We start from the raw sequence: 27,762 nt of genomic DNA, 5'->3' as shown, positions 1-27,762 counted from the left end.
GAATACTTCCCCCCCCCCCCCCCCCCAGCGGACAGGTCAATCCACTGGCGCCCAGCCACTGCAGGTCCTGGGTTGTCTGGCTGTGGTGTCCATTGTCACTTCATGCTGTCCTGAACTGCACTGATATGGCAGAGGTGTTCCTGGGGGTGAAGCCATCATTAATTGGCTACATCAGCAGGGCCAGGCCCCAGGATATGCCACATTTTCCACGACGTACCTCTTCTTTCCCCATGGGGGATTTTCAGGTATTTTTTAAAAATTGTTTGGACTTCCTGTGCTTAAGGAAAGCCCTTTGGAGGGGGCAGGGAAGTGCCAGAGCGGCACCAGCCCTGCCCACCAGCCCAGTCTGGATCGGGCTGCAAAGTTATTTTTCATAGTTGTCTTCTTTTGATGATGCAGTTTATATTTCTAATATTTAAATCAAAGAAGGGTATTCTATCAGAGCTTTGTTTTAGCCTATTTTTCAAAAATTAAAGTTCATACAAACATTGGGGGGAAAAAACAGTAACGAAAAAAACTATACACATTTTCCTCCCAAAGTTAGGCAATCACCTTTATTTAGATTATCTTCACAATATGATTACAAAGTGATAGGACAGGACAACCAATGGCCTACCTCAAGTATTAACTAATCTTTAACCTTAGGAGAGAACAATTTCCAAAGGAGGCAAATTTTACTCTACAGATTAAGCAGGCTACAAAACCTGTTGAGTTTGAATACCTAACACTTTGAAGCCAGATTTAAGCATTCCAGCTGTAACTATAGGTTGATGTTCTAAATATTACATTTCACACTCTTCAAATAGTTTTTTAAACATATGCTCCATTTTGCATTTGCCTTCACAACTGGAATCTCACAACCTGTTTTGCATTCACACTTCTGAAGGAAGTTCCTTCTAGGATTTACATCTGAGCATTCATGAAACTGGGATTGTGTATATCTTACCAAAATGAACAGGATAATACATGGAGAATAACTGAAACAGAATCTTACCATTAACACAGAACTAAATCTGGCGCATCTAGTCAAACCAAAAGTGAATAATGTAAAGTGACAATAATAAAGTTGAGATGTAAAAATATCCATCCAAGAATCCTTTATAAATTAGGATATCATGAAAAGTTATTTCCCAATGATAACATAGGCTTACTTAAAGATTTTAAATGTGGTTCACATTGATTATCAAACTCTTTGAACACAAGTTTTTCAGAACACTAGTAAGAACTTGGAACTGAGTCAAAAAGCATCAATCACAGATTCACCTGGACTCAAATCTGAAGCGCCATTGGAAGCATAGGGCCGTGAGAAAGTAGAAAGTCCTTTTGCTGGCTCCAAGCCAGCAATGTGTCATGGTGGGAGAAGGCGGGGGCCCACAGCATAGGCTGGCTGCAGGCTCTTCTGGGGGTGGGTTGCAGCTGATGAAGGCAATGCAGGTCTACCCCTCCCCTCCACTATTTCCGTGGGCCACACAGATGCCTCTGCCCTACTTGGCTGCCTGCTCTGAAAAATGCCCACAAGTTTTGTTAAGTGATGGTACAGCCCACCAAGCCTCCATTTCCTTTTCCTAAGTGTACCTGGAAGGTAGCACGGAAAGCTTAGAGAAAAACCTCTGCTGTAATGCCTGTGTCAGACCTTAGCTGCTGCTGAAAGTATGCTTGTCAACATCCAGGCCACAAACTAGGGGAACAATTCTTCCCATCATTCCTGTCCTGAATATTGTTAGACAGACTCAAAACAGTTCCTAAGGTTTATAGTTCTACCACAGTAATCACAACATTTGCTGTTTGCTGCTTTCCATCATCGGCAGCGATTGTTGGGAAGACAGGATTGATGAGAATTCATTTTGGGACACCTGGTATCCAGCTCCCTTTCAGGATTGTGAACTATAATTAGTTTTGTTTACAGCACAAAAATGCAACATTAATTCTTCTGCATATACACAGAATAGTTGAAGGAAAATTGTAATCTTCCATGCAAAACTTCTTTGAACTGTTTGAACTTCACAACATTAAAATATAAAAAGCTACATTATTTTTTTAGAATTGATATTACACACCCAAGCTACAAAAATATGACCACTTATAATTCAAGCATAATACTGAAAGAACCCAATTGAGATGGGGGGGGGGGGAGGGTGAAATGGGTTGTGGAGTGATAGGGGCCCATGCTGGCATGTTTGCCCACTCCACCAGTGTAAGGGGCATCTACACTGGTGCAGACAGCAAAGACGCCAGTGGGTGCACAATGCTTTGAAACTGGAATGGCGTAAGAGAGCATGGTGGCACAACAGACAGTGGAATAGTGGGCCAGGTGAAGGCCTTCCTCCCTGACTACAGACTATGGCATCGGAAAGTATAGTGTAAGTTCTTTTATCCAATGGGGATTTTTCAGGCAGCTGAAGGTTTTTTTGTTTGTTCATTGGACTTCCCATGCTACCTGAAACCCCTTTGGAAGTGGTGCAGTGGTACCATTTCTAGCTGCTGCACACTCTTCTGTAAACATCTCACTATAGCATTTTAAAACTTAACTATTCAATTATTTTTGATACTTCATATTCTGTTATATAGTCTCTTCCTTACCCCAAACCCACCTATTTGTTCAAGCTGTGCACTCATACTACCAGCAAATTGCGTAGGCAAATTTAAAAGTAAGGCAAGCTACACCTCTGTATGAATCACCGAAATCCCATTCTGTTTTTACAGGTGGAGTTATTAATGCATCTACCCACTTTATGTAAAAGCTACATATTAGTATACAATTTGCATTTCAATGTTACTTGCAATTTATTCTTTTACTTACTTTGAGCAATATACTTGATACTCTTTCCAAAGTCCTATTTATATTTCCATGACCCCCATGAAACGTTTTAACACAGCACTACTCAACAAGCAGAAAATCAAAAGACGCGTAGGCTTGCAGAACAATCAACATTTCTCCCACCAGCACCTTCTCCTGTTTTGGCAGCATGACAGAACACCCCAGTTATGTTTGAAGGTTGAAAAATTAAAAGGCACAATAGATAAAGGTAAGCAGTGCTCGAGAAGGGGGAAAAAAACAAATAATTGTTTGATGCATCTTACAAGGCATATGAAAAGGTTGAACGTGGGAGAGCTTTACAACTAGAGAATTACACATAATTGGACCAAAAGGATTAATGAACAATACATAGTATGGCAAATATTGAAGCAGCTCTCGTTCTCACAGAGGCGCAGGCTAAACCGTTTCCCACCTTCATCCACAGAACACAATAAAAACAAAAACATGCATTATTGTTGGTCATTGTTTTTGGGACCGGATGCTGATTTTATTCTTGTTGTAGCATAAGGCCATATTATTTTCAAATACTTAAGCTGGTATTTCTAGAATGGCTAAGCAAACTAAACTGGTATTTCTCGCATGGCTAAATTAGTATTTCTGGCAAGACTAAGAAAACTAGGTTTAAGCAAAAGAGCATCCATCTCAAACTTAAAAATCAAAGCCGTGGTCCATGAAGCTATGCTGTTTCGCTTGTGCACAAATGGTTATTCCATCAATTATCTAGAATAAATGCTAATCAATGAGAGGACACATATTGCCAATTAAATAGGCAGCATGTCTGCATTATAAAAGGAGACAAAACAATTACTGAAATTGAGTATGTAAGACTGCTGGTAAAACCAGCGGCATATATTTTGCTTCACTTTTTCTGTCAGCAACACCAGTTGCTACAAAATGCATGATGCAATGCCGTGTCTTGTCATCAAGTTATGGAGATCTCTGACAGATGAACCCGCGTCCACTTTGTTTTGTTTCTGAGGGTCAGGGAACAGTCATAAATGGAGGGGGAATAGCAGAAATTGTCTTCTCTTCTATGTAGTAGGCACACCAATGCTATTTTGTAGTAGCAAACATTAAGGCAGATTCAATAATGCTCTTTTATGAGCAGAAGAATGACAAAGGACGATTTCCAGAAGCAGTCACATTAGCTCATTAAGCCCATATGCTTAAGGAAGAAAGAATTCAGAAGAAGGGCTATGGGGTGGTAATCTCAACTCATATGTATACCTAATCTACAAAGGAATTAACTAACATGATTAGGAAACATGGAGTTAGAAGAAATGGTTGTGGCCAATGTACTTATAAAGTATAATCACCACCCCCTCGCTGCTTTAAGCATTTCTGATTTTTTGAAAAGAAAAACAGCAAAATAAAAAAAACACTGAACTCTAAAATAAAAGGAAATCAACGTGGTTAGTCTGTAAGGGGTTCTAACTCAGTCACACATAATGTTCCCGAGGGTTGATGTAAACTCTTCCATTGTCTGGATTTTGATGCTTCTTATTGCTCCAGTCTTTGCAATTCATTTTCTTGTAAGTTGGGTATATTTGTTGATGACTGTCTTGAGCCAAAAGATTTTCATCATCATAGGTTAACTGCCTGCAGTTTGCTATCTTCTAAAGGGAAAAAAGTTTATTACACTTCAATAATATTTTGTGATAATACTCAAATTTCAAAAAATTCTTAACCATATCCTGAATAATTTTAATTGCTATTTCAGACATTCAATCTTCAACTATTAAAACACTAGCAGCAAAGCCCATTGTGGGGGAGATTAATTGGGCCCTAGCAAAGGGTCGAAGAGGAAGCACCTCGCCCAGCAATGGGCTTTACTGGGGTTGTAGCGGCCCCCACCCCAACCTTCCTTGTGGTGCGCCATTTACATGAATGTGGTTTTGTGGCTTGGGGATTGTAGAGGTGTGGCTTGGGGTAGGTGGGAAGGTTAGAATGGGGGGAAGGTGGAGAGAAGTGGCTTGGGGTAGGGAAGGGTAGCAAGGGGAATTTTGGAGTGAGGGGTTGAAAGGTGTGACTAGGTGTGGGGAGGGTGGGAAGGGGAGTGTCAGGGTGGAGGAGGATTGAAAGGTGTGGATAGGGGTGGGGGAGGGTGGAATGTAGATGGTTGGTGTGGGAAGGGGCAGGGGAGGCCCCTGCGGCCAAGCGCACTTGGGGAGGGTGGAAGGTGGCGGGGGTGCGTTTGCTGGTTGGGGGGAGGGTGAGGGGGGCAGGGTGCCTTTGCTGGTTGGGGAAAGGTGGGAAGGGGTGGGGATGCACCTGCTGCTTGGGGAAGGGGGCAAGCTTGGCATTTGGGGAGGTTGGGATTGGGTGGGGGTGCGCTAGGCAGGCCTCTGGAGCCTGACACGCTTGGAGGAAGGTGGGAGGGGTGCACCTGCCGGCTGGAGCACTTAAAAGAAGATGGGAAGGGGCATGGGTGTGCCTGCAGGGACTCCATGGTGCAGAGCACTTAAGGGAAGGTGGGAGGGGGAAGAGCTGTGGTGGCTGATGCCCGTCCGTCTGTGGTCCAGTTTGAGTTGTGGTTGGGAGGGGGCGGGGCGGCCTTTGCCAACAGCCAATTGGGCCTTGGTCCCTATGCGTCCTGCACAATAATTGGCTAAGGGTTAATCATTGGACATTCGAGCCTTTAGCCAATTATTTACAAGATTTATACCCTACCTTTCACTTGTAGCTCACGGTAGCTTATAATTCTAAATTAAAACCATCCACAATACAGTAAAAGACACTACCTCTCTGGACACACAAATACCCATGGTTCAGACTGCATTAAAAGGCCCACCAAATAATTTCAGTTTTACAGTACTGCATGCTGTATTGTCTTCACCCAGAAATGGCGGATTTGAAACCAGTCTTTAACTGGAGACCTTATCCTTAGATAATTAAGGTGGAGATTTTTTTTATAGCAAATTATAACTTCAAGTTACTTCAGAGGTGTGGGTAAAAACCCCACACTCAATGAGGCATTAACTATTCCAATCAAAGGATCCATTATCTTTTCCCAGAATGATGTCAAGATATGGATCAACAGCATTAACTGGTGGCTCTCACAACATCCAAAGGCTATCAGCATCAACTGGCAAGATTAGTCTATCTGTAAGTACCACATTTCTCCTCAATTTGGTTTTCAGGTCAAAACAGATAAGACGCTATCAGCAAAGTATTTTGTGCGACATCATAGCTTCGGGCTAACTCACAGTTCTCAAATCAGACTTAGGTTTTATCAAATCACAAAACACCTTAAACCGCTGAACTAAATAAGAGCCAGTTGTTGAATAATGGTGGAGATAAACCACTTCTTTACTACCATTTCCATCACTTCATACATCTGCAAATGGGTTCTAGGGGTACATTGATTATAGAAAAGCTGTGTGTGAAACATATAAATTCAACCCTACAGACATTTTGATTAACAGAACTAAAGATAAAATTATATGCTTTAAGGATGAAGATGCTACAATTGTGTGCTGGACTACTTTACATTAGATTTTTAAAAAAATAATGGTAAGAGCTGGATAATTTCATTCTAAGACATGCATTCCAAGACTATACACAAATGGTAAGTTTCTGCATTAAGTGAAATTGTACAGACAATCAACATTTTAGCAGTTGTTGTGCAAGATAAGGGGGACTTTAATCAGTACAGAGAATGCCCCCATACTTTGATTTCAACAGGGTCTCTTCAGATAAGCTGGTGTAAGAGCAGAGGTTCCAGTACAAGAAGGATTAGGTTATTACAGATATAGGAGGGCAAGACTTAAAGATTAATTGTGTGTAGTCTGATACAATGTTATCCGAGGTGGGGTTGAGCAAGAACATAGTGTCTGACTGATAATGTCCAGAAGTTTCAGTTTTATGTCCCTTCCCTTGAAAGAAAGAAATGACCAACTGCAGGAGGGAGCTTGCCTCCAGGCTAAAAGCACTTTTAAAAACATGGTCCAATGGACCAGCAGCATATAGAATGCCAGGGAAATAGAAATATACATGTTGAAAGAAGGGGCAAAACTGGAGAGAACAGAAAATAGAGCTAGACAGTCTTCAAACACACCTGCCTGAAGTTCCTAAATGCTGCCAAGAGAGACCTAAATGGGAAAACTTAGGCATGTGCAGTGGCATAACTCCTCTAGGTGTGCAGAGAAGTGCAATAAACTCTTGAGCTTAGCTCTAGAACAAGGGTTGGCATAAGATCACATGTGTCACTACTTTAAGCAATACGAAATAGTTCTTTACCCTTCCCCTAATGTCGCTTTAAGAGTAGCAATGGCATAGTGGTTAAAAGCAGGTGCACTCTAATCTGGAGAACTAGGTTTGATTCCCCGCTCTGCCACTTGAGCTGTGGAGGCTAATCTGGGGAACTAATTTAGCCTGTGCACTCCAACACATGCCAGCTGGGTGACCTTGGGCGAGTCACAGCTCTTCGGAGCTCTCTCAGCTCCACCCACCTCCCAGGGAGTTGGTTGAGAGGGGGAAGGGAAAGGAGATTGTAAGCCCCTTACAGGAGAGGAAGGGGGGGGGGGTATAAATCCAAACTCTTCTTCTTCTCTTCTTTAAAGCTGCCACAGCAGCACTCTCCTTTTCCTTTTGTGAAAAGAAGGAAGTGAACATTTACGTCTATGCTCTGGATGGGAAAACAGCACCAATACTACTCCCTCCTCCTCTCCCATGCTCAGGCACACTCACCCACACTCTGGACAGGAGGTGCTATTTGCCTCTTCCTAGAAAAACTGAGGTATGCATTTTCCCTCTGCAAGGTACATTATAATTTGGGTGGGATGGTGGCTTGATTTTTTAAAAAAAGCAGAGAAAAATGGTTCCACATTCAAGCAATGTAGAGCTGCTCTAAAACACTATACATTTTTGTACAACTTGCCCCTTCGTGACTAACACATCTGTCCTCTCCAGCACTAGAATATTCTGAAAGATGCTTTCAGTGTACAGTAAAGCATATTACTTACTTTATGCTGCATATTTCCAACATCCTTGTCTCTAAATTGATTCTGCACTGAGAAGTGCTCTTTCTAGAAAAGAAAAAGAAAGTTATTTGAGACTGTTTCATGAACTACTACAGAAGCGTGATACATTTTTGTCAAAATGGCTCTTAGATTATGCAGCGATCAGGTTCACCTGGTATTTTCTGCAAGAAATAGAAAAATGTGCTGATATCCACATTTAAGAATGTACATGATTGAAGAAACTACTGCCTGTTGGCTGCCCCCCCCCCCCCCCCCCCCCACATTTAACATTCCCTTCACTCTATTCATGTTTACTTGGAAAATATTTGTGGAAGCCTGGTACAGTGAAATGTGAGGCAACCCTCAAAGCTAAAATTAATTTTTAATGCTAATAATGTAGTTAACATTCAAAATCCATGTTTATATTTTGACTTTCAGATGTGATTATAGCCTCTGCCAGGGCTCTCTCACACCAAATATTGCCTATAAAAATATATACCTTTTCACTAATACGACTACGTTACACAGGATTCAAAGGCAGCATAATCTAAGAATCACTTGATATCCACACAGTTCCACTGATACAAAGTGAGTGCATTCATGTTCCTATTTCAGCAACTAATACCATACATTTTAGATTATGATTTTCCGAGAACTATATGAAATCTGATTTTTTTTTAAGAACATAAAGCTGCACTTGCCTGCAACTGTTGTTCATCAAGTGTCTTCCATGCAGGCACGCATGGGACTGCACAGGTGCAGGCCAGCTTCGAGAACTGACTAGAAACCTTATAGAAGCTTCAGAGCGCTTGTAGCTGCACCCCCATCCAGAGCCAAAAGCACGCGGTCTCCCTTCCAATGGTCATGCAATGGAGACAGGGAGAATAATCATCCCTCAGTTTTCTCTTTGCCGCTATGGAAGAGCCCATAACAGGAGAAGGAGGGAGTGATGTGTACCTGCACAGAAGACACACAATGAACAACAGTTCGAGGTAAGTGCAACTTTGTTTTCATCACTGTGTCTTCAGCACAGCCCCACATCAGAGAGTAGCAAACTCACTTACTATGGAGGCAGGTGAGGGCTTGTCATTGAAACAGCAACTGTAAAACTGCTCCCCTAACAGCTGCATCTCTCTTGGAATTCACATTGAGGGAGTAATGTTGGATGAAAATGGATGGAGCAAATCAGGTTGCTATCTTGCAGATATCCTGGAGATCAACCATGGCAAGGAAAGCAGCTGCAGAGGTTTGAGCCTTGGTGGAAAGAGCCTTAACTTGAAGTGGACAATCTACATTAGCATTGTTATATGCCAATCTGATTGCAGAAACTACCCATCTAGAATTGGTTTGAGAAGAAGCACTTTTACCATTTTTGGACCCTTAAAGCAAACAAATAAATGTTTGGCTTTAAAGGAATTTGTACAAATTAAATTAGAAAGGAATACCCTTCTAACATTAAGTGTGGAGTGATTCCTCGGGTGACATTTGAGATGAAAAAAACACAGGCAATGTGACGTATGGAACTGGCATACCACCTTAGGCCTAAATTCTAATCTAGGCCATAGTATTACTTTGTCAGCATGGAACCTTGTGAAAGGGGGGTTAAGTTAAACATCCAATAATGCCCCCTCTCTTATAGTTGAGGTGATAGTGACCAGAAAGGCAACCTTGTAAGACAAAAGAACAAATCAGAGTAGCCAGTGGTTTCCAAGTGTTTATGCATATTTTGCTGTGTTGTATGGCTCAATGTCACAATTGGAAGACCTCAGCACAAAGAATCATGGGATTCAATCCCCATTGTTATTGATGTAAAATTCTGCTGCCATATCGTCCATCGCAGATGTTTTCCCAACACTGTGATTGAAAGAGTTGCAAGAGTATATCTGATTGCCCTGACTTCGAAAAAGTTTACATCCAAAAAATAAACTATTTTTTTAGTAGGTTGTAAGCAGAACTTTTCTGTATTACGTAGTAGCTTCAGATTAATTGATGTCTGGGAAGTCAGGTAATGCCCAAAAATGGGTAGAAAGGAGCGATAAACAGGTTGGTTGTCCAAATAGGGTACACTGCACAGCCTTTTGAAATGAAGAATGCAACTACAACTTACATGTGTTTGGTAAAAACATATGAAACTATAGCTAATAATGCAAGAGATAATATGTCGTATCCATAGTAGCTATTCCCATATTCAAATCTTTAAAATCTCTTATAGAATTCGTGGTCAACGAAAATAGGTGTCCTTTAAGTCTATACTTATTGAGACATCTGAGGACCAACATTGGTGTCCTTTAGGTTTATACTTATTGAGACATCTGAGGACTAACATTGGTGTCCTTTAGGTTTATACTTATTGAGACATCTGAGGACCAACATTGGCCTCCTAATACCATCCTTATCAACTAGAAAGTATCTGGAATAAAATCTCTTTTTAGAAAAAGATGTACTAAGTTGATGGTACCCTTTAGCAGTAGCATGGAAATTTGCTATTAGAGGAGAGGAAAAACTGGAATGGTGATGGAAAAAATTGGGTAGGGATAGACCTAAAATGTAAACAGTAACCATACTTTATCATTGAAAGTAGCCAGTGATCTTGGTTTATTAATGACCTTTGGTTGTGGAACAATGACAACCTGTCAAGAAAATAGCATTCTTTACCATGTTGTCACGCCAATCTGTTTTCCCCTGGATGGCAGATCTCTGGGGTACTATTCCCCCCCCTCCCCTTCTGCAAATGCTGGATGTGTTTTCTCTGTTGCTGGGAAATGTGTTGGGACCTAAGACCCTGGAGATGATAAGGTTGCCAGCAACAATATGATTTGCTAGAACAATATTGATGTGAGTGATAAGGGAAACACCAAACCCCCAGTGCCCTGGGAGCGAATACCCAACAATGTTGCTGTAAGTCTACTTTTTCTAATCCCATTCAGAACAGTATCAGTTTCATCACTGAAGAAATTCTGGCCCTCGAAAGGAAGATTTTAAACTCTGGCTCTGGTGTCTGGGGAAAAAGAGGAAGCCCCAAATCAAGAACGTCTTCTCAGCACGACTCCAGATGCCACAGTTCCGCTTGCACTATCAGCCATATGTCTTGCAGCACTCAATTGCTGCTTTTCCAAACTGGATCTTTCAGCAAATAAATCCCTTACCCAGAGTTTTTTTTTAATTCTCTGAAAGAAATCAATGAACTGTGCCATTTGGTAGCCTCTCATGACAGTAGTGAAACTGGATACTCTAAGACCTAGAGAATCAGAAAAAATACACTTTTCTGCCTAACTGTCTATTTCTTCCCATCCATATCCATAGGGGAGGAATGGGAACCAGATTTGTAATGTGAGGGGAACACCTCTGTTACCACTGAATTAGGTGTGGGGTGGTAAAAGAGGAATTCAGACACCTACTGGTTTATCTTATACAATTTTTTTCAGTTTCTTAGTGGAAGCTTGACTTGTGAAAGCCCCACACACCCTCAGCAATTTCCCAAATACCATTGATTAAAGGGAGGACAATTTGCCCTGTATTAGTGGTGTGTAACACACTCACGATTGGATCTGAGAACCTCAGATCCAACCGAATATAGTCAATGTACAGAATGTTCACCACCTGGATTAAATGCTCTGAATAGAATTTAAGGTTCTCCATTGGGGAAACTGGGACTGGTTCCTTAACACTATCTTCCAGAGAAGGAATGGATGTGTCTTCAGACTCTGTCGGCAAGTCCAAGGCAACACTATTGTCTAGTTCATGATAGAGATGTGGTGATAAGGTAGTCTCATTATGTCTTGATGTCAACAAGTGTTTGTTGGTCACCTTTGGAGGTCATCAGGAAGAGTTGCGTTTCAGAGTAAAATGTAAAATCCTTGGAATTACCATTTTTGGACCTCCATAAATCCTGCAAACTCAAATTTTCCACCAGGTTAAAAAAACACATTTAGGAAGTTTACCTTCTGTAGTTTTTGATAGCTTTTTCCAATTTTCCGCCTGTGTCGAGACAACGCTACAGAAATCCCGCATTAATATATGCAAGCTCCAGTAATCTCTGCTCTGATTCTTTATGAAACTGGAGTTTCTTTTCATTTGGGGTACACATGCCTACTAAACAGTTTTAAGCCCTGCAGTTGTAACCTCTACAGCCAAAAGTCTACCCAAGTCATCTTTAAATATCAATTTTGATTTGAACGGTGCCTTTACATAGAGAACCACTCCTCTCTTTTTCTTGATATCAAAAGAAACAAATTTTTGGCCCAAATATGTATTAATCACATATTTGCTGTCTTGTCTTCTTATATGTTTATCTCGCAAGCAAATTACATCCATTTTTTGTTTTTTTAATGAAAAATCTTTCTCTTTTTTACAACTATTAACATTCCAAGACAGCGGTTTGTATTTCATTACGTTTATTTTTCTTGTGTTGCGTCACAAGTCTTTTTGTATTTACGAAGGAATTCCTCAGCTTTCAGAGTTTCTAGAATCCTGCGTCTTTTGCCTTTAAAAGGAGATGGAATTTCCCATGAGTGGAATGCCATTTTTTTCAGGCAGTCAGTCAGAAATATGTATTCTCTCCTTTTCTTCAAAAATCTAAATGGTATCTCCTTTAAAATTTGTTTTCTATCCATTTTCAGATTATTTATGTAATGAGTCTGTAATACTCAGTCTCTTATAGTTCTAGAACTGAACTGGACAAGGCAATCTCTCGGTAACTTCTTCTGATTGTGAAAGGTGGAGTTAATATGGAAAACCTTATCAATCCCTCTCTCTATTTCTTCTTCTTCCACTCCTGTTAGTTGGGCCAACTCTGTTATAGAAGCAGTTTAATATCTTGGTCCTTAGATTCAGGAATTGCTCTAAAGAGCAGTTATGGAGGCATGCTCAAGCATATCCCAATGGGGGCATGGGGACATGTACGTCCCCGAACAGCAAATACAGGAAGGCTGGCAAGGATAAGAGTGGAAACCTTGCAGATGACAGTTGAAAATGAGGCGCCAACATCAAGGACAGTCTGTCAAAAATGAGGCGCCAAAATCAAGAACAGTCTGTCAAAAAAAAGATGGGAGTGCTTGGATGATGGTGGAGCTCTTGACTCTTAGGGATGGCAGAGAGGAGACAATTACGTTTGGTGTCGAGGAGAGTGGGAACTTTGATATAAATATCAAGAGGTTCCCAGGCTCTGATTCTGATTGATACAAGGTGGAGAATTCGACCAACGACAGCAAGGAGATTTTCAACCTCGAACAGGAGAGTTTTGGTATTAAGAAAACAATGTTGATCAACGCTGAGAAGAGACATCCAGTTGATGAACCGGGGAATCAGAGAAAGTGTTGGCACCGAGCTTTGAAACTGTGCATATGACTGTGATCAGCTTTGAGAAGAGACCTCTGGTTGAAAAACCATGGGATCAGACTGTAGACATGTAGGAGATGAGCTTCTGTGTCGAGAAGACATCGGCTTATATTAAGAGATATTTTTAACCTTCTTTTTGGCCTTTTTAGTAGGGGCTCAAAAGTTGCCTGTTTGGCCATCAAAACTGAATCAGGAGTCAGTCCAGCCAGAGCTGTGGGTCTGAAGTTGTGTGAGCCCTCTTTAAATATTTAAGTATCCATCGAAGTGGGAGAATTTTCCTACAACATAGCCTTAAGCCTGAAAGCATATTCATGACTGGGGTGAAAAGGCACATTTCCAAAACATGATTCTCACCATGGCAGAAAAGACATTCATTATGCTCATCGTTTTGAGCCATCTTTGTTGCACACTTTGAACATTTCTTGAATAATGCCATCTTGACAAAGAAGATGAAAGAAAAACCTGAAGAGCTCAGCTGAAGCTGGTCCTCTCCCCATGGTGGCAAAGACCAAACACAGGGACAAGCACTCTCCCCACCTCCATCATGTGATTATTTGGGCAGGAAATTTGGGTCTCCGCTCTGGATGGAAGGGGGTAGTGCTCCAAGTATTCTGAAGCATCTAGAAGCCATCTGATCAGCTCTCCATGGCTGGCCTTTGAAGACACAACACTGAACAGAAAATATATCTCAGTTAAACTCTCTTTAAAAATGCTCCCAGGTAAACTAATGAACAATATGATACCTCCCTATTTATTGAACCAGGGTACAAGAAGATCACCATTTCGGCTATTGGTCTGAGCTTACATTTCTATTTAACACAAGCTATTTAAATTTTTTTAGGATATGCTGTTTATTTTTAATAACTGAATTGAGTAGAATGTATGTGCTTGAAGCCACAACTTCCAAAAGTGCTACAGAGAGTTCAAAGTGTACCATTTGTGTTTTGCTGGGGGCAGGGGTTTGGCATTTTCCTGTGTTGTTTTAAAGCTGTTTTTGAAAACTGGGGGAGTTGAATAAGCAATGTGGTGAACTGATGTTAGAGCAACTTGACGAATCAGTGCCAAGGATTCTTGGCATCACGATCCTTGACAAATGAAAAATGCTACTTTTTTTCTAGTTAAGCATCAACTAAGGGTAATCAAAGCTTATGCTCCCTGACCGCAGAGGAACAAAGTGGTATTTAGAAGGATGAACATAAACTCAAGCTGTTAAAGGGGGCAGGCATGAGAGATCAATGCTATCAAAGTTTCAGCAAGATTTCTTGTTATGTAAAAAGAAGATTACTCGTAATAAGTAACCAGTTTTATTGAAATGGGCCCTGACAGATGTAGGATTTGCTGTCACAGGGGGGTGGGGGGGAGAAGAAAAGAAGGACAAATATAGCAGTGGTCTTCTACTGTTCGAACTACAGCAGCATATTAATGCAATATTAGCATGTTGGGTGGAAACTACTTCTTCCCAGTGAGTTTCAGTTTGTGCCAATTCTCTATTTTCTGATATTATGCAATATTTATTTTTAATTTTAACCTACAATCCCAAAAGATTACACAAAAACAAAAATATGTATGCACTAGAAAATTCAATCCGCGATATCTATCAGCACTTCCAAAAGACGCAGAAAATTTAGCTCTAGCAGAAGTTTTTAGTAGAAGGCAACTCTATGACTTTGGGTTATCAACTGAGGATATTAATCTCTGGACTAATGCATTTTGCACAATAGTACCCTAAACTTTGTTATAGATGACACTGGAGGGTGTTAATGGCTGAGCAAAGTCAAGTGGCGCATGAAGACTGAAGAATATACCCAGATTGTTCCAGAATGTGAAAAATAATAATGAGCAATCCAGGAAAAGGTCATATGGATACAATATACTAAACGACTGTGATGTGCTCCCTTTTTAAGTTATGTATAAATTGCATGTACAGCTTATTGTTATTTAATAAAGATCTTTAAAAAATAATATTTTCTATGCATATTTTCCAAGGATAGGAACACACTTCATACATGGATTTATTATTGTGAAACTGTTACAATACTGCTAATTGTAATTTTGGAATGTAGTGGATCTGCACTGGTTAATGCAGTTGTTTCATAAAGTTGTTCAAAGTGATTGCTCTTTATCTGCTACAAACCAGACACCGCTGAATCATTGTCATGTCTGTCTTTCAACCGTTAAGCATATTTTTGTCTGTGTCTGTTCTTCTTCCTTTGGTATTTTACAACAATGTAAACAAAAATAATTCATTTCATAATCACTAAAAATACTATCACTTCTGTGATTCTGCATGATTACTTCTGAATGGTCTACGTATAACCTGCTTAGATTGCACATTTGCTATTAGATCATCTCCAGAAATGTTAACCAAGCATTATTACACAATTCAAGCGATTTTCAAAATAAGCCTATTTTCCTCATTAACTTCAGTGAGGCTTGAATGGTACTACTCTGTCCTGCTTGTATCATCAGTCTACCTTGTGTTTCTTTTAGACAGACATACTAGGTAGAACATAACTGAACAATCCATTGGGTTTTTTTTCATTGCATATGCTAAAAAAAGAGGTGGTTTAGAACAAGTATAAAGATATTCATATTCTACACAATGACTTCTGAAAATAATTCACCAGAAAGCATCTCATCACAGCGATTTATGTGCATTACCAAACTATATTTTTACGTATGGTGGTTTTGAATACCTTTATGAGGTTTTGGTTTCTAATCTTTTTATTAATTTTTGCGCACAACAAAGAAATTTCTATTTTGTTATTTTATGTTGGCTCTAGCTTTTTGGTCCCTAACTTGTTTTCTGAGTTGGTTTTGGTTCCTTTCTTTGACCATCCTAAACACATCAAATGATCAGCTATCAACAGCAAAGTTCTCGCTACAGCTGTAGCTGTTCTTATCCCTCAGATAGGGACTCTCACTTGCAGGATCGAAAGCAAGCATTTTTGGAATTACAATTTTTTTTATTTATTATTGGACTTTTAGGCTGCCCATTCCCAAAATGTATTTCCTCACCGGCCAGAACAGGCAGCCCAAAATCGGCCAGCATCTCTCCCTGACCCACTCACAGAACCTCCATCTTTGCTGGGTTCAGTTTCAACCTGCTCGCTCTCAACCAGTCAGCCACAGTCTCAAAACAATGTTGGAGAGCCTCAGGGGCCGAGTGCAGATGACCTGCCATTGTCAAGACTAGTTGGTGTCATCCACATACTGGTGACACTGCAGCCCGAAACCCCGGACCAGCTCAGCCAGGGAGTGCATATAGATATTAAAGAGCATTGGGGAAAGGATTGCCCCTTGTGGCACCCCACAATCGGGGTGCCGACGGGAGCTCTCCTACCAAATGAAGTAAATAAACAGATCAAAAAAGCCAAAACGATATCAAGGGATATCCTGCTACAAGATAGGCCCAAACTAAACAACACTAGAACGCCACTGATGATGACATACTCAGTTCAAACTGGTTGAATGCATCATTAGTCAACTATTACCTATGCTGGAAAATGATACTCCTCTCTTACAGGAATTGGAATGCAAACCTTTTCTAGTCCACAGACAGCCTCCTAATTTTGAACAACTTCTCATCCAGATCAATGCCCTTGGACTCTGGGACCATGGCCTGCAACAAATAAAGAAGCCATCTCTACTTCCATATTTAATTTGACAATACAATTACTGCACCTAACAACACTAGCCATATCATCTCAGGTTCATTTGCTTGATCATTTTCCAGTTATATATAACATCAAATGCAAGGAATCCCTTCCATTCTCTACATCAGACAAACAGAATAACATAAATCTGACAATAAAAATCCTAACACTCAAACCTAACAGGAGAACATTTTAATCGTCCAGGTAATTCTATTGCTCACTTAAGAGTGGCAGTCCTCAAACAGAGACGTTTCAAGAGGAGATTACAACATGACATTGCTAAACTTGAGCTCATTCACAAATTCAGAACTGACTCCCCCAGGATTGAACAGGGACACAGTATTCTTATTCCACGACAGATGCTGATTTTCTGCCTCTAAGCACTTCTTTTCTGCTATAAGCATGCTGATTACAATGTGCAATGCACCTTTGCATCCTACATTTTTTCTCTGCAACACCCCTCCCACATTCTGTCTGGGGTACGGGGACGCAGATAAAGGAAACTTTGCTTCTCAAAAGCTTATACCTGACAATCTTGTTGCTTTCTTAAAATAACTGACTTGGTAAATGTTTGAAAGACATGTTGAATTAAAACTCAGAATACATATAATAGTTGGGGTGGTATAGAAAAGAGTGACAAAAATGATTACACTAAGGTCTTTTTAACTACACTAACATTGATGGATTCTGCACAACATATGTATAACAGGTTGCAGTCTTTAAAAAAGAACTCGGTTTCCTTTTTCTCATTTGCTTGTGTAGCCTTCCTCCATTTAGGCAGCGATTGGAGTCCATAGAGCCCTTCGCACAGAGATGCTTCTCTCTTGTTAAAAATTTCCTACAACACATGCGTAACTGTGCAGGCATACAGAAAGGATCCCCGTAGTCATGCCAACTGTCCCACAATCCGATCGACTGCACCTGTGTAGCTGCACATGTGCAACACACAAAAGTAGAAAAGGGGAGCTCCCTAGAACGGCTGGGCAATAATGAACATATCACTGCTACAGGGAGAAAACATGCTTGGGGAGTTTGCACAGTACTTGGTGCTCAGACCTGCCCAAAACATGCTAGGTAACTTGTAGCCTGACACTGACTTCCACTGGGATCGAACTCAGGTTGTGAGCAGAGCTTTGACTACTGCAGTTTACCACTCTGTGCTAAGTGGCTCTTTTTTTTTTTTTAGGTGACCTGTACAGAATGGTAGGTGGGCGGATTCTCCCTGACAGCGAAAGTCATTTTAGTGTTGGCTCCTATTCTTTGTGAACTCTCTTGAAATTTACTCTTCTGCTCTTGAAATTTACTTTAGATTAAGCCTGAATGTATTCTGGAAACTGTATAATGTAATTCAATCCAATAGTATTAGTAGTAGTAGCAGCAGTAGTAATAGCAGAAGAAGAAGACAAAGACGACTTTATTTACGGTCAATGACCAAATATTACTTCAATAGTATTTGATGCATCAGTTTTATTTTTTATTATCTACTCTGGCAAATGAGAAAAAAATTATATAAAGAAAGGTATAGTGGTACCTGTATAGACCTGTATATATAGGTATTAAGTACCTGTATATAATATTCTGTGAACAATTATCTGATATTTTGAAGCTCTGGTCAATAACTTACTGGAAGAATTATTTCTTTCTGAGATAAGGAGTGAGTTCTTTCTTCATACAAAGATGAAGGCTTGTGTGTTGGAGGAAGATCAATTCTGCAACAAAAAGTTAAACTTTACCCATTGCCACTGCTAAAATGAAATGAAGTTCACATTAGTTAAATTGAAAAACTATTTGCTACTTATCATAAAAGTCAGTGCCATTTCACACTGATAGTTTAACATAAATACCGTAAGCTGCCTTAGACACTTTTGCTGAAACCAGAGATACGCACCATAATAACTAACTAGCTAACTAGCTAACTACCCAACCAACTAACCAACTAACTAACTAATACACCACACAGAAATTAGTCAAGTTTTTAATAAATACAAATTCAAATAATCCAACAACTTTAAGTGCTATCTATAACCTGGAGAAAGGAGAATGAAGAATATTATATATAAAAAGTCAGTAAAACTTGAACAAGTGGAAGAAACCATGAAAATGAGCAAAATTTGGCTACTTAGAAACACTAGAATCAAGACAATGGTGAGTGAACACCATGCAGACACAGGATGTCTCCAGGCAAGAGCAATCAAATGGATTAAAATGCCAGGAACTGCTATGCAGAAGCCCTCACTAATTGATTATGCAACTTTATTGTTAACACATGCAAATCACACTTGCTAATTGTATCTTTTACACTTGCTAATCAATGGGAATGTTTATTTCTTCCACCCTGGACATTCCACAGGTATATATACTCCACTTGCTTTACTACCATCAGATCCTCTGAAGTTGCCAGGCACAACTGCAGGCGAAACATCAGGAAAAAATGCTACTGGAATAAGGCCATACAGCCCGGAAACCCCACAACACCCCAGTGATTCTGGCTGTGAAAGCCTTCGACAATAAATTTAACTGCTGTCAATATTTTTTAAAGGGAAGTATTAAAGCTGAACACTTCCAAGAACCAGGAGGCATTTTTACTTCTTGTGTTGCAAATATTGCTTAAGATGAAAGGGACAACCACTCCTTAACTTGTACAAAGGCAAATTCTTTAAAGTGGGATGTATTTTGGTCTCATGGGTACAGCCTATCACCATACATAGTAAAGGATGGCCCATTCCATGAATGTTGTAAGGTTTTGCATTGGCAGAAAACATCCTGTACTGTCTAAATAAACACTGGAAGGTATAACTCAGTGCATCCTGGTATTTTCTGTTACCAATTCAAGGTCTGTTTAAGTGCTTATTGGTACAATATAAACTTCAGGAGAGACTGCATGACTTAATCTGATTTAAAGAAATGTAACTTACACTTTGTCCAGGTAGGAGGGTCTTTTCTTTCTGGGAGTCAGTAGTACCGTCACAAAAATTGTAATGATAAAGAGAGCAAGAACAGCTCCTATAACAGCCCCTGCTACAGCTACAGATGACGACTGCTTAAATGGAACATCTGAAATGTAATTGAGCATGTATTATGCTTTTCAAGCGGTATGTCACACTAATCAAAACTCTTCTCAAAATCTGGAAATAGAAATATGGCTGACTGCCTCTGAAAAGACAGTTAAACATTTTGTACAGATTTTACAAATTGCTATTTTCAGTGCAAGTGAGTCATCAACAGCTCCACAAAATACTGAACAATGATTGCAAATAATACATTTTGAAAATACAGCTGTAAGAGTCTAGGACATGAATAAATAAGGAAGACAAAACATGGAATAAGAAAATGCTTTCATTTCCTAAGACTTCAAATATTTTGAGAAAATGATCCTGGACAACTTTTGGTAAAGTAATTTCACCACATAACTTATACACTACTTAAAAATCAGACCTATTATTTCATTAAGTGGGACATAGGCAGGACATAATAAAATCAAGACAAATTACACTGTAAATCAGTGTTGCTTTGGAAATCTAAACTCATACAAATGCAAAAAGTATGCTATGCTATACTTACCAAGGCAACCTTATATTATGCTACGTCCCTGAGACATAGGCACTTTATTGTCAGTGCACTGATCAAGTATTACTATCCAATTTCTGTGCAAACTGTGTCTGACATAACATGCGTTTCTGTGAATATATAAGGAGATGAACCTTTTTTTCAAGAGTTACAAAACTGAGAACTATACCAAGTATAAACAACCAGACTTTCTTTTAACACTAATCTTGTCTCTGTTCTTTTTGCCATCAAGTCACAGCTGACTTATTGCGATCCCATGTGTTTTCAAGGCAGAGGTAGTTTGCCATTGCTTTTCTCTGCAGAGCGACCCTGGTATTCCTTGGTGGTCTCCTATTTAAATACTGACCAGGGCTGATCCTGCTTAGCTGAGACTGAAGTTAGAAAGCCTCTTCCACAATCATTTTTATCAGAAATGTTTGAATATGATTTAATAGAAGAAGAAGAGTTCGGATTTATAACCCCCTTTCTGTAAGGAGACTCAAAGGGGCTTACAATCTCCTTCCCCCTCCCCAACAACAAACAACCTGTGATCTGGGTGGGGCTGAGAACGCTCTGAAGAACTGTGACTAGCCCAAGGTCACTCAGCTGGCATGTGTTGGAGTGCACAAGCTAATCTGGTTCACCAGATAAGCCTCCACAGCTCAACTGGCAGAGCGGGGAATCAAACCCAGTTCTCCAGATTAGAAGGCACCTGACCTAACCACTACATCAGGCTGGCTCTCATTAATGTTCCCTATGTTACACCTACAAATATTACAATACTCATTTTGCTTCATTGAAATTGTCCAAATGCAAGACTTTCTGCTTTACGAATGAAAGTAGAACATGCTGATATTACACTTTGATACAAATTTAAGATGAATTTTACAATGCAAATGTCTTTCAAAGACTGAAGAGCAAGGTTCAATTCAAAGGTTTAATTAAATACAGTTAATTCTGTTTAAAAGTCAGACTGTACACAATGTCTACTTTATGAAGTTTGTCTCCAAATACAAACACAAAATGTAGCTGTGAAGATCTGAAACACAGGAGTGGGGATGGAGAATTGAATTTTGTTTTTAATTCTTCCTCCTACTTTCTATTTACACTTAAATGAGGCAATTTTAACAAAAATAACACTGCAGGGGTAACTAACCCCCCCTTCTTTTTCAGCATAAGATCGCCTTGGCAGCTGCAGGGGGGTGGACTGGGGACAAAATAATTTGGTACCATTTACACTTTTGCTTTAAGCACCATTGGTTAACATTAGATAAGCCTACCCAAACCTCTATTACTTTCTGTGGAATCTACACACAATGTAAAATTCATTTGCATAGGGGCCTACATATTGTTTCATTTTTTTGCCAGAAAAAAACTACCTGCTGCCATATTTGTTATTAACTAGCCTTTCAATCATCCAAACTGACCTGTGGCTGCCAACTTCCTAACTGATTTATGGCTGCCATTCAGTGTTACTACATATGGAATATGATTTTGCAACCTGCAGAATTCCAAGCATCAACATTGAGTGGTCCAGGGAAAGATCTGCAGGCACATTTTATCTATTTAAGTATTACTACTTTACTTCCCCCGCTTCCCACAAAATGGAGTCCAACTGCAAGTCATGATGCAGTTTAGCTAGTGAAACTAAGCAGATGTGACTTGAAATTACCTGCATGAAACATCACGTGGAAAACATATATAAGCGGCTCTGAAGGTTGGATTAGAAATATAACAAATTACTAGTAAAGAAACATCAGGAAGTTTATGACTACATTACACTAGTCTCAAATCATGAATCCTACTATAGCAGGAGGTGAAATGTGCTCTATAAGTAACCATTTCCTGCAAGAAGCCTTACTTCTGTGTAGGAACACTATAATACTCCAGTAGAAATAAGAATGCATGTTTGCCTACCTGATTTGCTACACGTACATTTAACAAAACAGACAAAATTATATACACTACATGAGCGCACATGCGTATTCCTTCACCAAACAAGAACCTACTATAATTCCACACTGAAGCAACTTCTATAGCTTCAGAAAAAATTTCAGACACTAGCCTTGAAGAAGTGTTTGTATCCTTTTGCTTTATTTTGTCACTTATCTCATCAACTGCCAGTGATGACAGACTGATCCTTTCAAACTACACATCTGACAAGATTTTATTTTGAGAAGTGTTGTCCTAGTGATTTAACCAACAGTCTTACTTCAACATTTATTTTGTGGCATTCCAAGGGAAGGTAGTCAGAAGTGCAACTGCGGAGTCAAGATTTACCCACAAACTATTGAGTGTAACGCAGGTCTCACAAGTAGCCTATTGTGTGTCTTCTAAAGACAAGGTGAGCAAAAATTTTGACAGGTAAAGATTAGTGGCCTCCTGAACCATTTTATAGCTACTTTAGTCGTTTTCAAACTAGAGCACTGTGTTGCTCAACAAGACAACGCAGCTAACAGGGATCTGGATTTGGAGAATGGTTAAAATAAACTTAAGATACTGCACATTTCTGCTGATTAAATCACAGAACAAAAAAAGAATCTTGATGTGATTGTGCAATCACGTTCACATTTCTTTTTGCTCTGATTTAATCAATGTGATTCTGGGATAGAACAATTGGTAACCTGTAAGGAGAAAAAGTACAAACATGAAAGAAGTCTTAGCTAACTGTGAAAAAGCAAAAATCGAAAAATGGCAGATCCATAATGCCCTTGAGCCATCATGGAAAATCAGCGAATTGGTAACCTCAAACAGTAACTCAGACAATTTTAAAGGCCTCTTGATGATAAAACCTACTGCTGTTTAAGTATTCCTCTGTTTACAGAAGTTTAAAATATTCTACAGAGGTTTAGAAGTATTAAGTATTATAAACCTTGAGTTTGATCCTGCGGATTTGTCCAAAAAGTGATGTCCTTCAGTGTAAGCAACCTTCTTCTGACACTGGCAGAGAAGCAGAGCCTCTTCCATCAAGAGAAGATGCCTTATGCTGGTAGAAAGCACCACAGTTAGCAGAATGGATGTGTGGAATCAAGAGATTTGATCCATTTTTCACATATACCTGGATTCTATTTTTCTGGGAATCAGAAATATTAATCATGGAAACAGTTACTGCACAGCAACATTAGCTTAAGTCTTGGGTGACTTTATATACATTCTTCTGTGGTTGACAGAATAATGGCCCAATCCAAGGTGGGGGGGACCACCTATGGAGGAAGTGCAGGGTTCACCAGCAGATTTGGCTTTCCCCAGGGCACTTACCCCAGCAGAGGGGCAAATCTGCTGGCAGGCAGCCACCATGGCCCTGTGCCCCCTCTGGTGTAGCAGGTGGGGGGGAGGGAATCCCGGAAGCATGGCTGGGGCTGAAGCTGACATCAGTTGGCTTCCACCCGGCCTTTGTCTGACGTACTCCCTCACTGGTGGTTTGGACTTATGCAACCCATTTGGGTGGAGTACAAACAGCCCAATGGAAGCTTTTCGGCAGTGGGAAGGCTTCGGGGTTTTTTACCCTGTGCTGCCAATAAGTCCTCTTGGGCTGCCCATCTTTTGGCCACTTTATCAAGCAAAATAGTAATTTCAACTTTGTATAGCTGAAAACCAAAGCAACCTTATGACTTTTTCTGCCCTTCGTATGTGGGTTATATAAGCAGATAGAGCATCAGTGGTTGCTAGAATGGTTTAAGTTTACTATACAATCTTTCCTAATAGCAGTCTGTCAGGCTGACCAGCACTCCATTAGTGGAATTATTTTCCAGTGCAATTCAAATATGTTGCATAGAAATACCAATTTCTTTTAAGCTATGTTTTGCTCTCTAGTTTGCTATACTACTTCAGCACATCACGTTCATGTGTTTTTCAATCACTTGTGCATAAGCTGCATTCAAGAAATTAATTTAACAAAAGATTTATTTCACACAACAGCTAGTTCATACTTACAATCAGTTTTCTATTTACACCAAACATACATCAGGTAAGAAACACTGCAACACTTAACATCTTAACCCTATTATGAACCTTTTCATACTTAACTGTGAAACCCTTGATAAATTTTAACAAACTTAAGAAAAAGAACACAGAGCATTAGGTACTCGCTTCTAGGTTTGAGTGTTACAAGAAAGTGTTTGGAGGGCTTACATGAAGTATGCCACTATCATTTACAATTGAGATGTTCCTAAGACCACAAGCTATCTTTAAAAAGGGTAATTAAAAACAAACACACACGCACACACATACATAAGAGTTAGGACCTGCTGTTAGCTTAGGGTCTGGCCATAAATTGACTGAAGTAAGTTTATATCAGCTAGCAATGGACCAGATCTATACAGTAACTCGTCTGAGTTCACAGCCAAGCATGGTTCGATCATTTCACTTCCTAATGTATTGAAGAGAGACTTTGGTCAAGTAAAGCAATGTGACCACTTGAATTATCAATGTGATAGAGATGTGTAGAAAACCAGTTTCATATGTTTATAAATACTAAACTGCAGTCACATGTTTGAAGACATAGCAACCAAGTCACAGTGTACTGTCAAACTGCACCTTAATACAGATACCGAACTCACTGAAAAGCTCAAAAATACTGTGGATCATGTTGTAATGATTTCTTATTACTCACAGATATATACTTGGAAATAGTTTCTACACAGCATTACCTAGAGTGTACATCACCAATTAGGCTGCCAAATAGTTTAATACTTCATTTGCAAAGATTCTGAATTTGGATAAAATTTACTGAAAATGGACTATATTCCATTTCATGCACATTTGACAAGTCCCACTCAAGTCAATGGGGCTTATTTCTAAGCCTGACACAAATGTCCACAGAACTCCTCGAATAATGCTGAAGTCTCTGCAAGAAAATGCATTCCTTTTAAACACCTTGATGGACTGTTAAACAGCAGAAATCGTCCCATCTCCTCAGACATATTTCAGAAAAAGCAACTCCTTTTCTTATAAAATTGTTGTTTCTTACGCTGACACCTGTGTGTCTTGTCACATCTTTCCATACTTTCACCCCAAAACAGGCAGCTTTTCAGAATTACATATGCTTTAATAAAAATGAAGCACAGCAAATGTAAGGTTGCCTTTCCATTTTAAAAAAATGCTTCTTGGTCACTGCTTTTTATACAGCCCACACACTCCTTGTAACTCCACAAAGTTCTGTGAAAAGCTGATTTTTCTCTCTTAAAATGCATCTCCACTCACATATAAAGTTGCATCTGTGTTTTAACTGAATGTATTTATATCTTTGTGCTTAATTAACATTCTGAAGAGTGCTTAGAGAAACCTAACATCTTCTCAACATTACTTTTTATTTTCGTTAAGGTGAGTATTTCTATTGAAGCAACTTTAATCCACCCTTTAGAAAAGATTCTTCCAAAATGCAACTAAAGTGTTAATCTAATATTCCAGTGTTTGGAATTAAAATGCAGTGTAAAAATATACTGATATGTTGCAAGACCTTTTGTCCATTTGCAACAGGTTCAGTGCAACAAGTGATCTGTAAGAGGTACCACCCACTACAGTATCTAATTATGGCAAGTCTCAAAAATGTAGAGAGGTATTCAATTCTGTGCGGAAAGTCTAAAAATAAAGCTTTGAAAAAACTGTGCCATCAGAATATTTCATATTGTAAAAATCATCTTATGTAAACAAAATGTGCCTTGGATCACCTCTATATACATATCAATTTCATGTTGCTTTTTACTCAAATTCATAGCTCAAAAAGATGACCAAGATAATTCTTGATTACAAGTTTGTAGTCGCAAGGAAAGACAATCGCTTCATTACAAACTCTTTATAACAATTTCATTTTTTTCCACTTTGCACTTTGATCTTTAACTTGTGCTATGGGCCAAATAAAGGGTTAAAATTCAGATCTTGTGAAAGACAGTAGTACAGCATTGAAAAAAAATCATAAAGCAGCTTCAATACATTTAAACGAGGTTTTACATTTCATTTGTCAAGTCAGAATATAAAAAGCCTGAAAATAAACTCCAAAAAGCTTATTCTTCAAGAAAAAGTATAAACAATCTGAAAGTGATCAGCTAATGAAGGGGCTTTATGAACTGTCAAGATTTGAAAGTGGTCATTACACATACCACTCCTTTCGAGATATTACAGAACCATCTACATGTGAAACCAAGTCATCTTCATTCTCATCGTAACATTCGTCACCCAAGTATTTCATTCCTAGTGTTCCACCTTCATAGTAATCCATTGGTCTTTCATACCTGTCCTGGTACCTGTTAATAGTGTCTACATTGTTCCAGTCTGTTTTTTCAGGTTCTCCCAAGTAGTCTTTAGTTATAAGACTGTTCACTGGATGTTTTGTTTCCTTTTTCACACTGTCAGGATAAGAATCCACATCATCTACCTGGAGAGTATCTATTTGAGATTCCTTTTGCATATCGGATGGTGGAATGTAGTTCTTTGCAAAGTAGTCGCCACGGAACGTCCTCCTTCTCCTATACCAGACAGCGCCAACCAAGACACTTACAAGTATCAGGAAAAGAGCCCCGCCCACTGCACTACCGATGATGGTGCCCCAATTGTCTTCCTGCATTTCTGGCCATGTTGATGTTGGTAAAAACATTAGTTTTGGTTGTGTTGTTAAACCTGTGATGCCATCAGTTGAAGAAAACCATGGAATCGTGGGTGGTGATGTAGTAGTAGTAGGAGGATCTAATGGAAGATCAAAGAGATACACAAGACACAGAAAAGGCAAAGAATGTCAATGCAAACTAAACCAGTTAAGAGCTGATAAGAAAGCACAGTTGATGGGAAAGTAAGTGACTTTAACATAGTTTTTCATTCTTTGTATATTTTCATGATTATTCACTAATTTTGACAGAAGTACAAACTTTGTTATGTACAAAGTCATGCAGCTTCTGGACAGCTCACTTAAGTATTAAAAATTGATTATTCCCTGCAATTGCTTCCATGCTGTTTTAGAGCAAGCACATGGGATCAATTCCAACAGTCAAAAGTTGAACGTTTTCCTTATTCACAGAAGTCAGAATTTAAAACGAAGTGAAAGAAACACACACAGAATTGGCTTTTGGGTGAACTGGGCTTTATTCTCACACTGATACCAAAGAATGAAAAACTACAGACTGCATGCCAAAGTTAGCTAGATACGATTTTAACTCTTGCCCCAAATATGTAGCATTATTAATTTCATAGCTATAAAAGTTGTAATCAAACACATAGTGTGTTATGCATTTCAATGCTTCTGAAATTCTTACTAGTATGGAAGGTACCTAGAAACAACTAACCCAAATAATGATTTAATAACTGAAAAAAACTTGAAGAGCAAATAAAAACAAAAGTAGTTTGTAATTCAAAACCACCTGATTTCTAGAGATAGGTGCATTGCATACAATATTGCATACAATATTTGACACTGCAAGGTTATGCTTTGTTTCTGTTATAGAAGGTATATACA

At 39.3% G+C, this 27,762-nt stretch overlaps 1 protein-coding gene across 6 annotated transcripts in view; it reads right to left on the bottom strand.

Moving 5' to 3' along the window:
- Positions 1–526: 526 nt before the first annotated feature.
- The window catches only part of NECTIN3 (nectin cell adhesion molecule 3), a 78,924-nt gene continuing 51,688 nt past the window's right edge, over positions 527–27,762 (bottom strand). For 3 of the 6 annotated variants that reach the window (XM_048494668.1, XM_048494664.1, XM_048494666.1), the window contains one exon: positions 24,204–26,999. In XM_048494668.1, the coding sequence (XP_048350625.1) occupies positions 26,407–26,999 (593 nt within the window). In that variant the 3' untranslated portion in view covers positions 24,204–26,406. Of the gene's footprint in view, positions 4,435–7,782; positions 7,846–16,648; positions 16,739–18,396; positions 18,482–19,687; positions 19,827–24,203; positions 27,000–27,762 lie in introns of those variants that run through there. The other 3 variants (XR_007244329.1, XM_048494665.1, XM_048494667.1) reach the window with 3 other exon arrangements.

The sequence above is a fragment of the Sphaerodactylus townsendi genome, linkage group LG04, assembly GCF_021028975.2.
Source record: "Sphaerodactylus townsendi isolate TG3544 linkage group LG04, MPM_Stown_v2.3, whole genome shotgun sequence".
Taxonomy (NCBI): Eukaryota; Metazoa; Chordata; class Lepidosauria; order Squamata; family Sphaerodactylidae; genus Sphaerodactylus; species Sphaerodactylus townsendi.
This window is presented reverse-complemented; position numbering and strand designations above follow the sequence as displayed.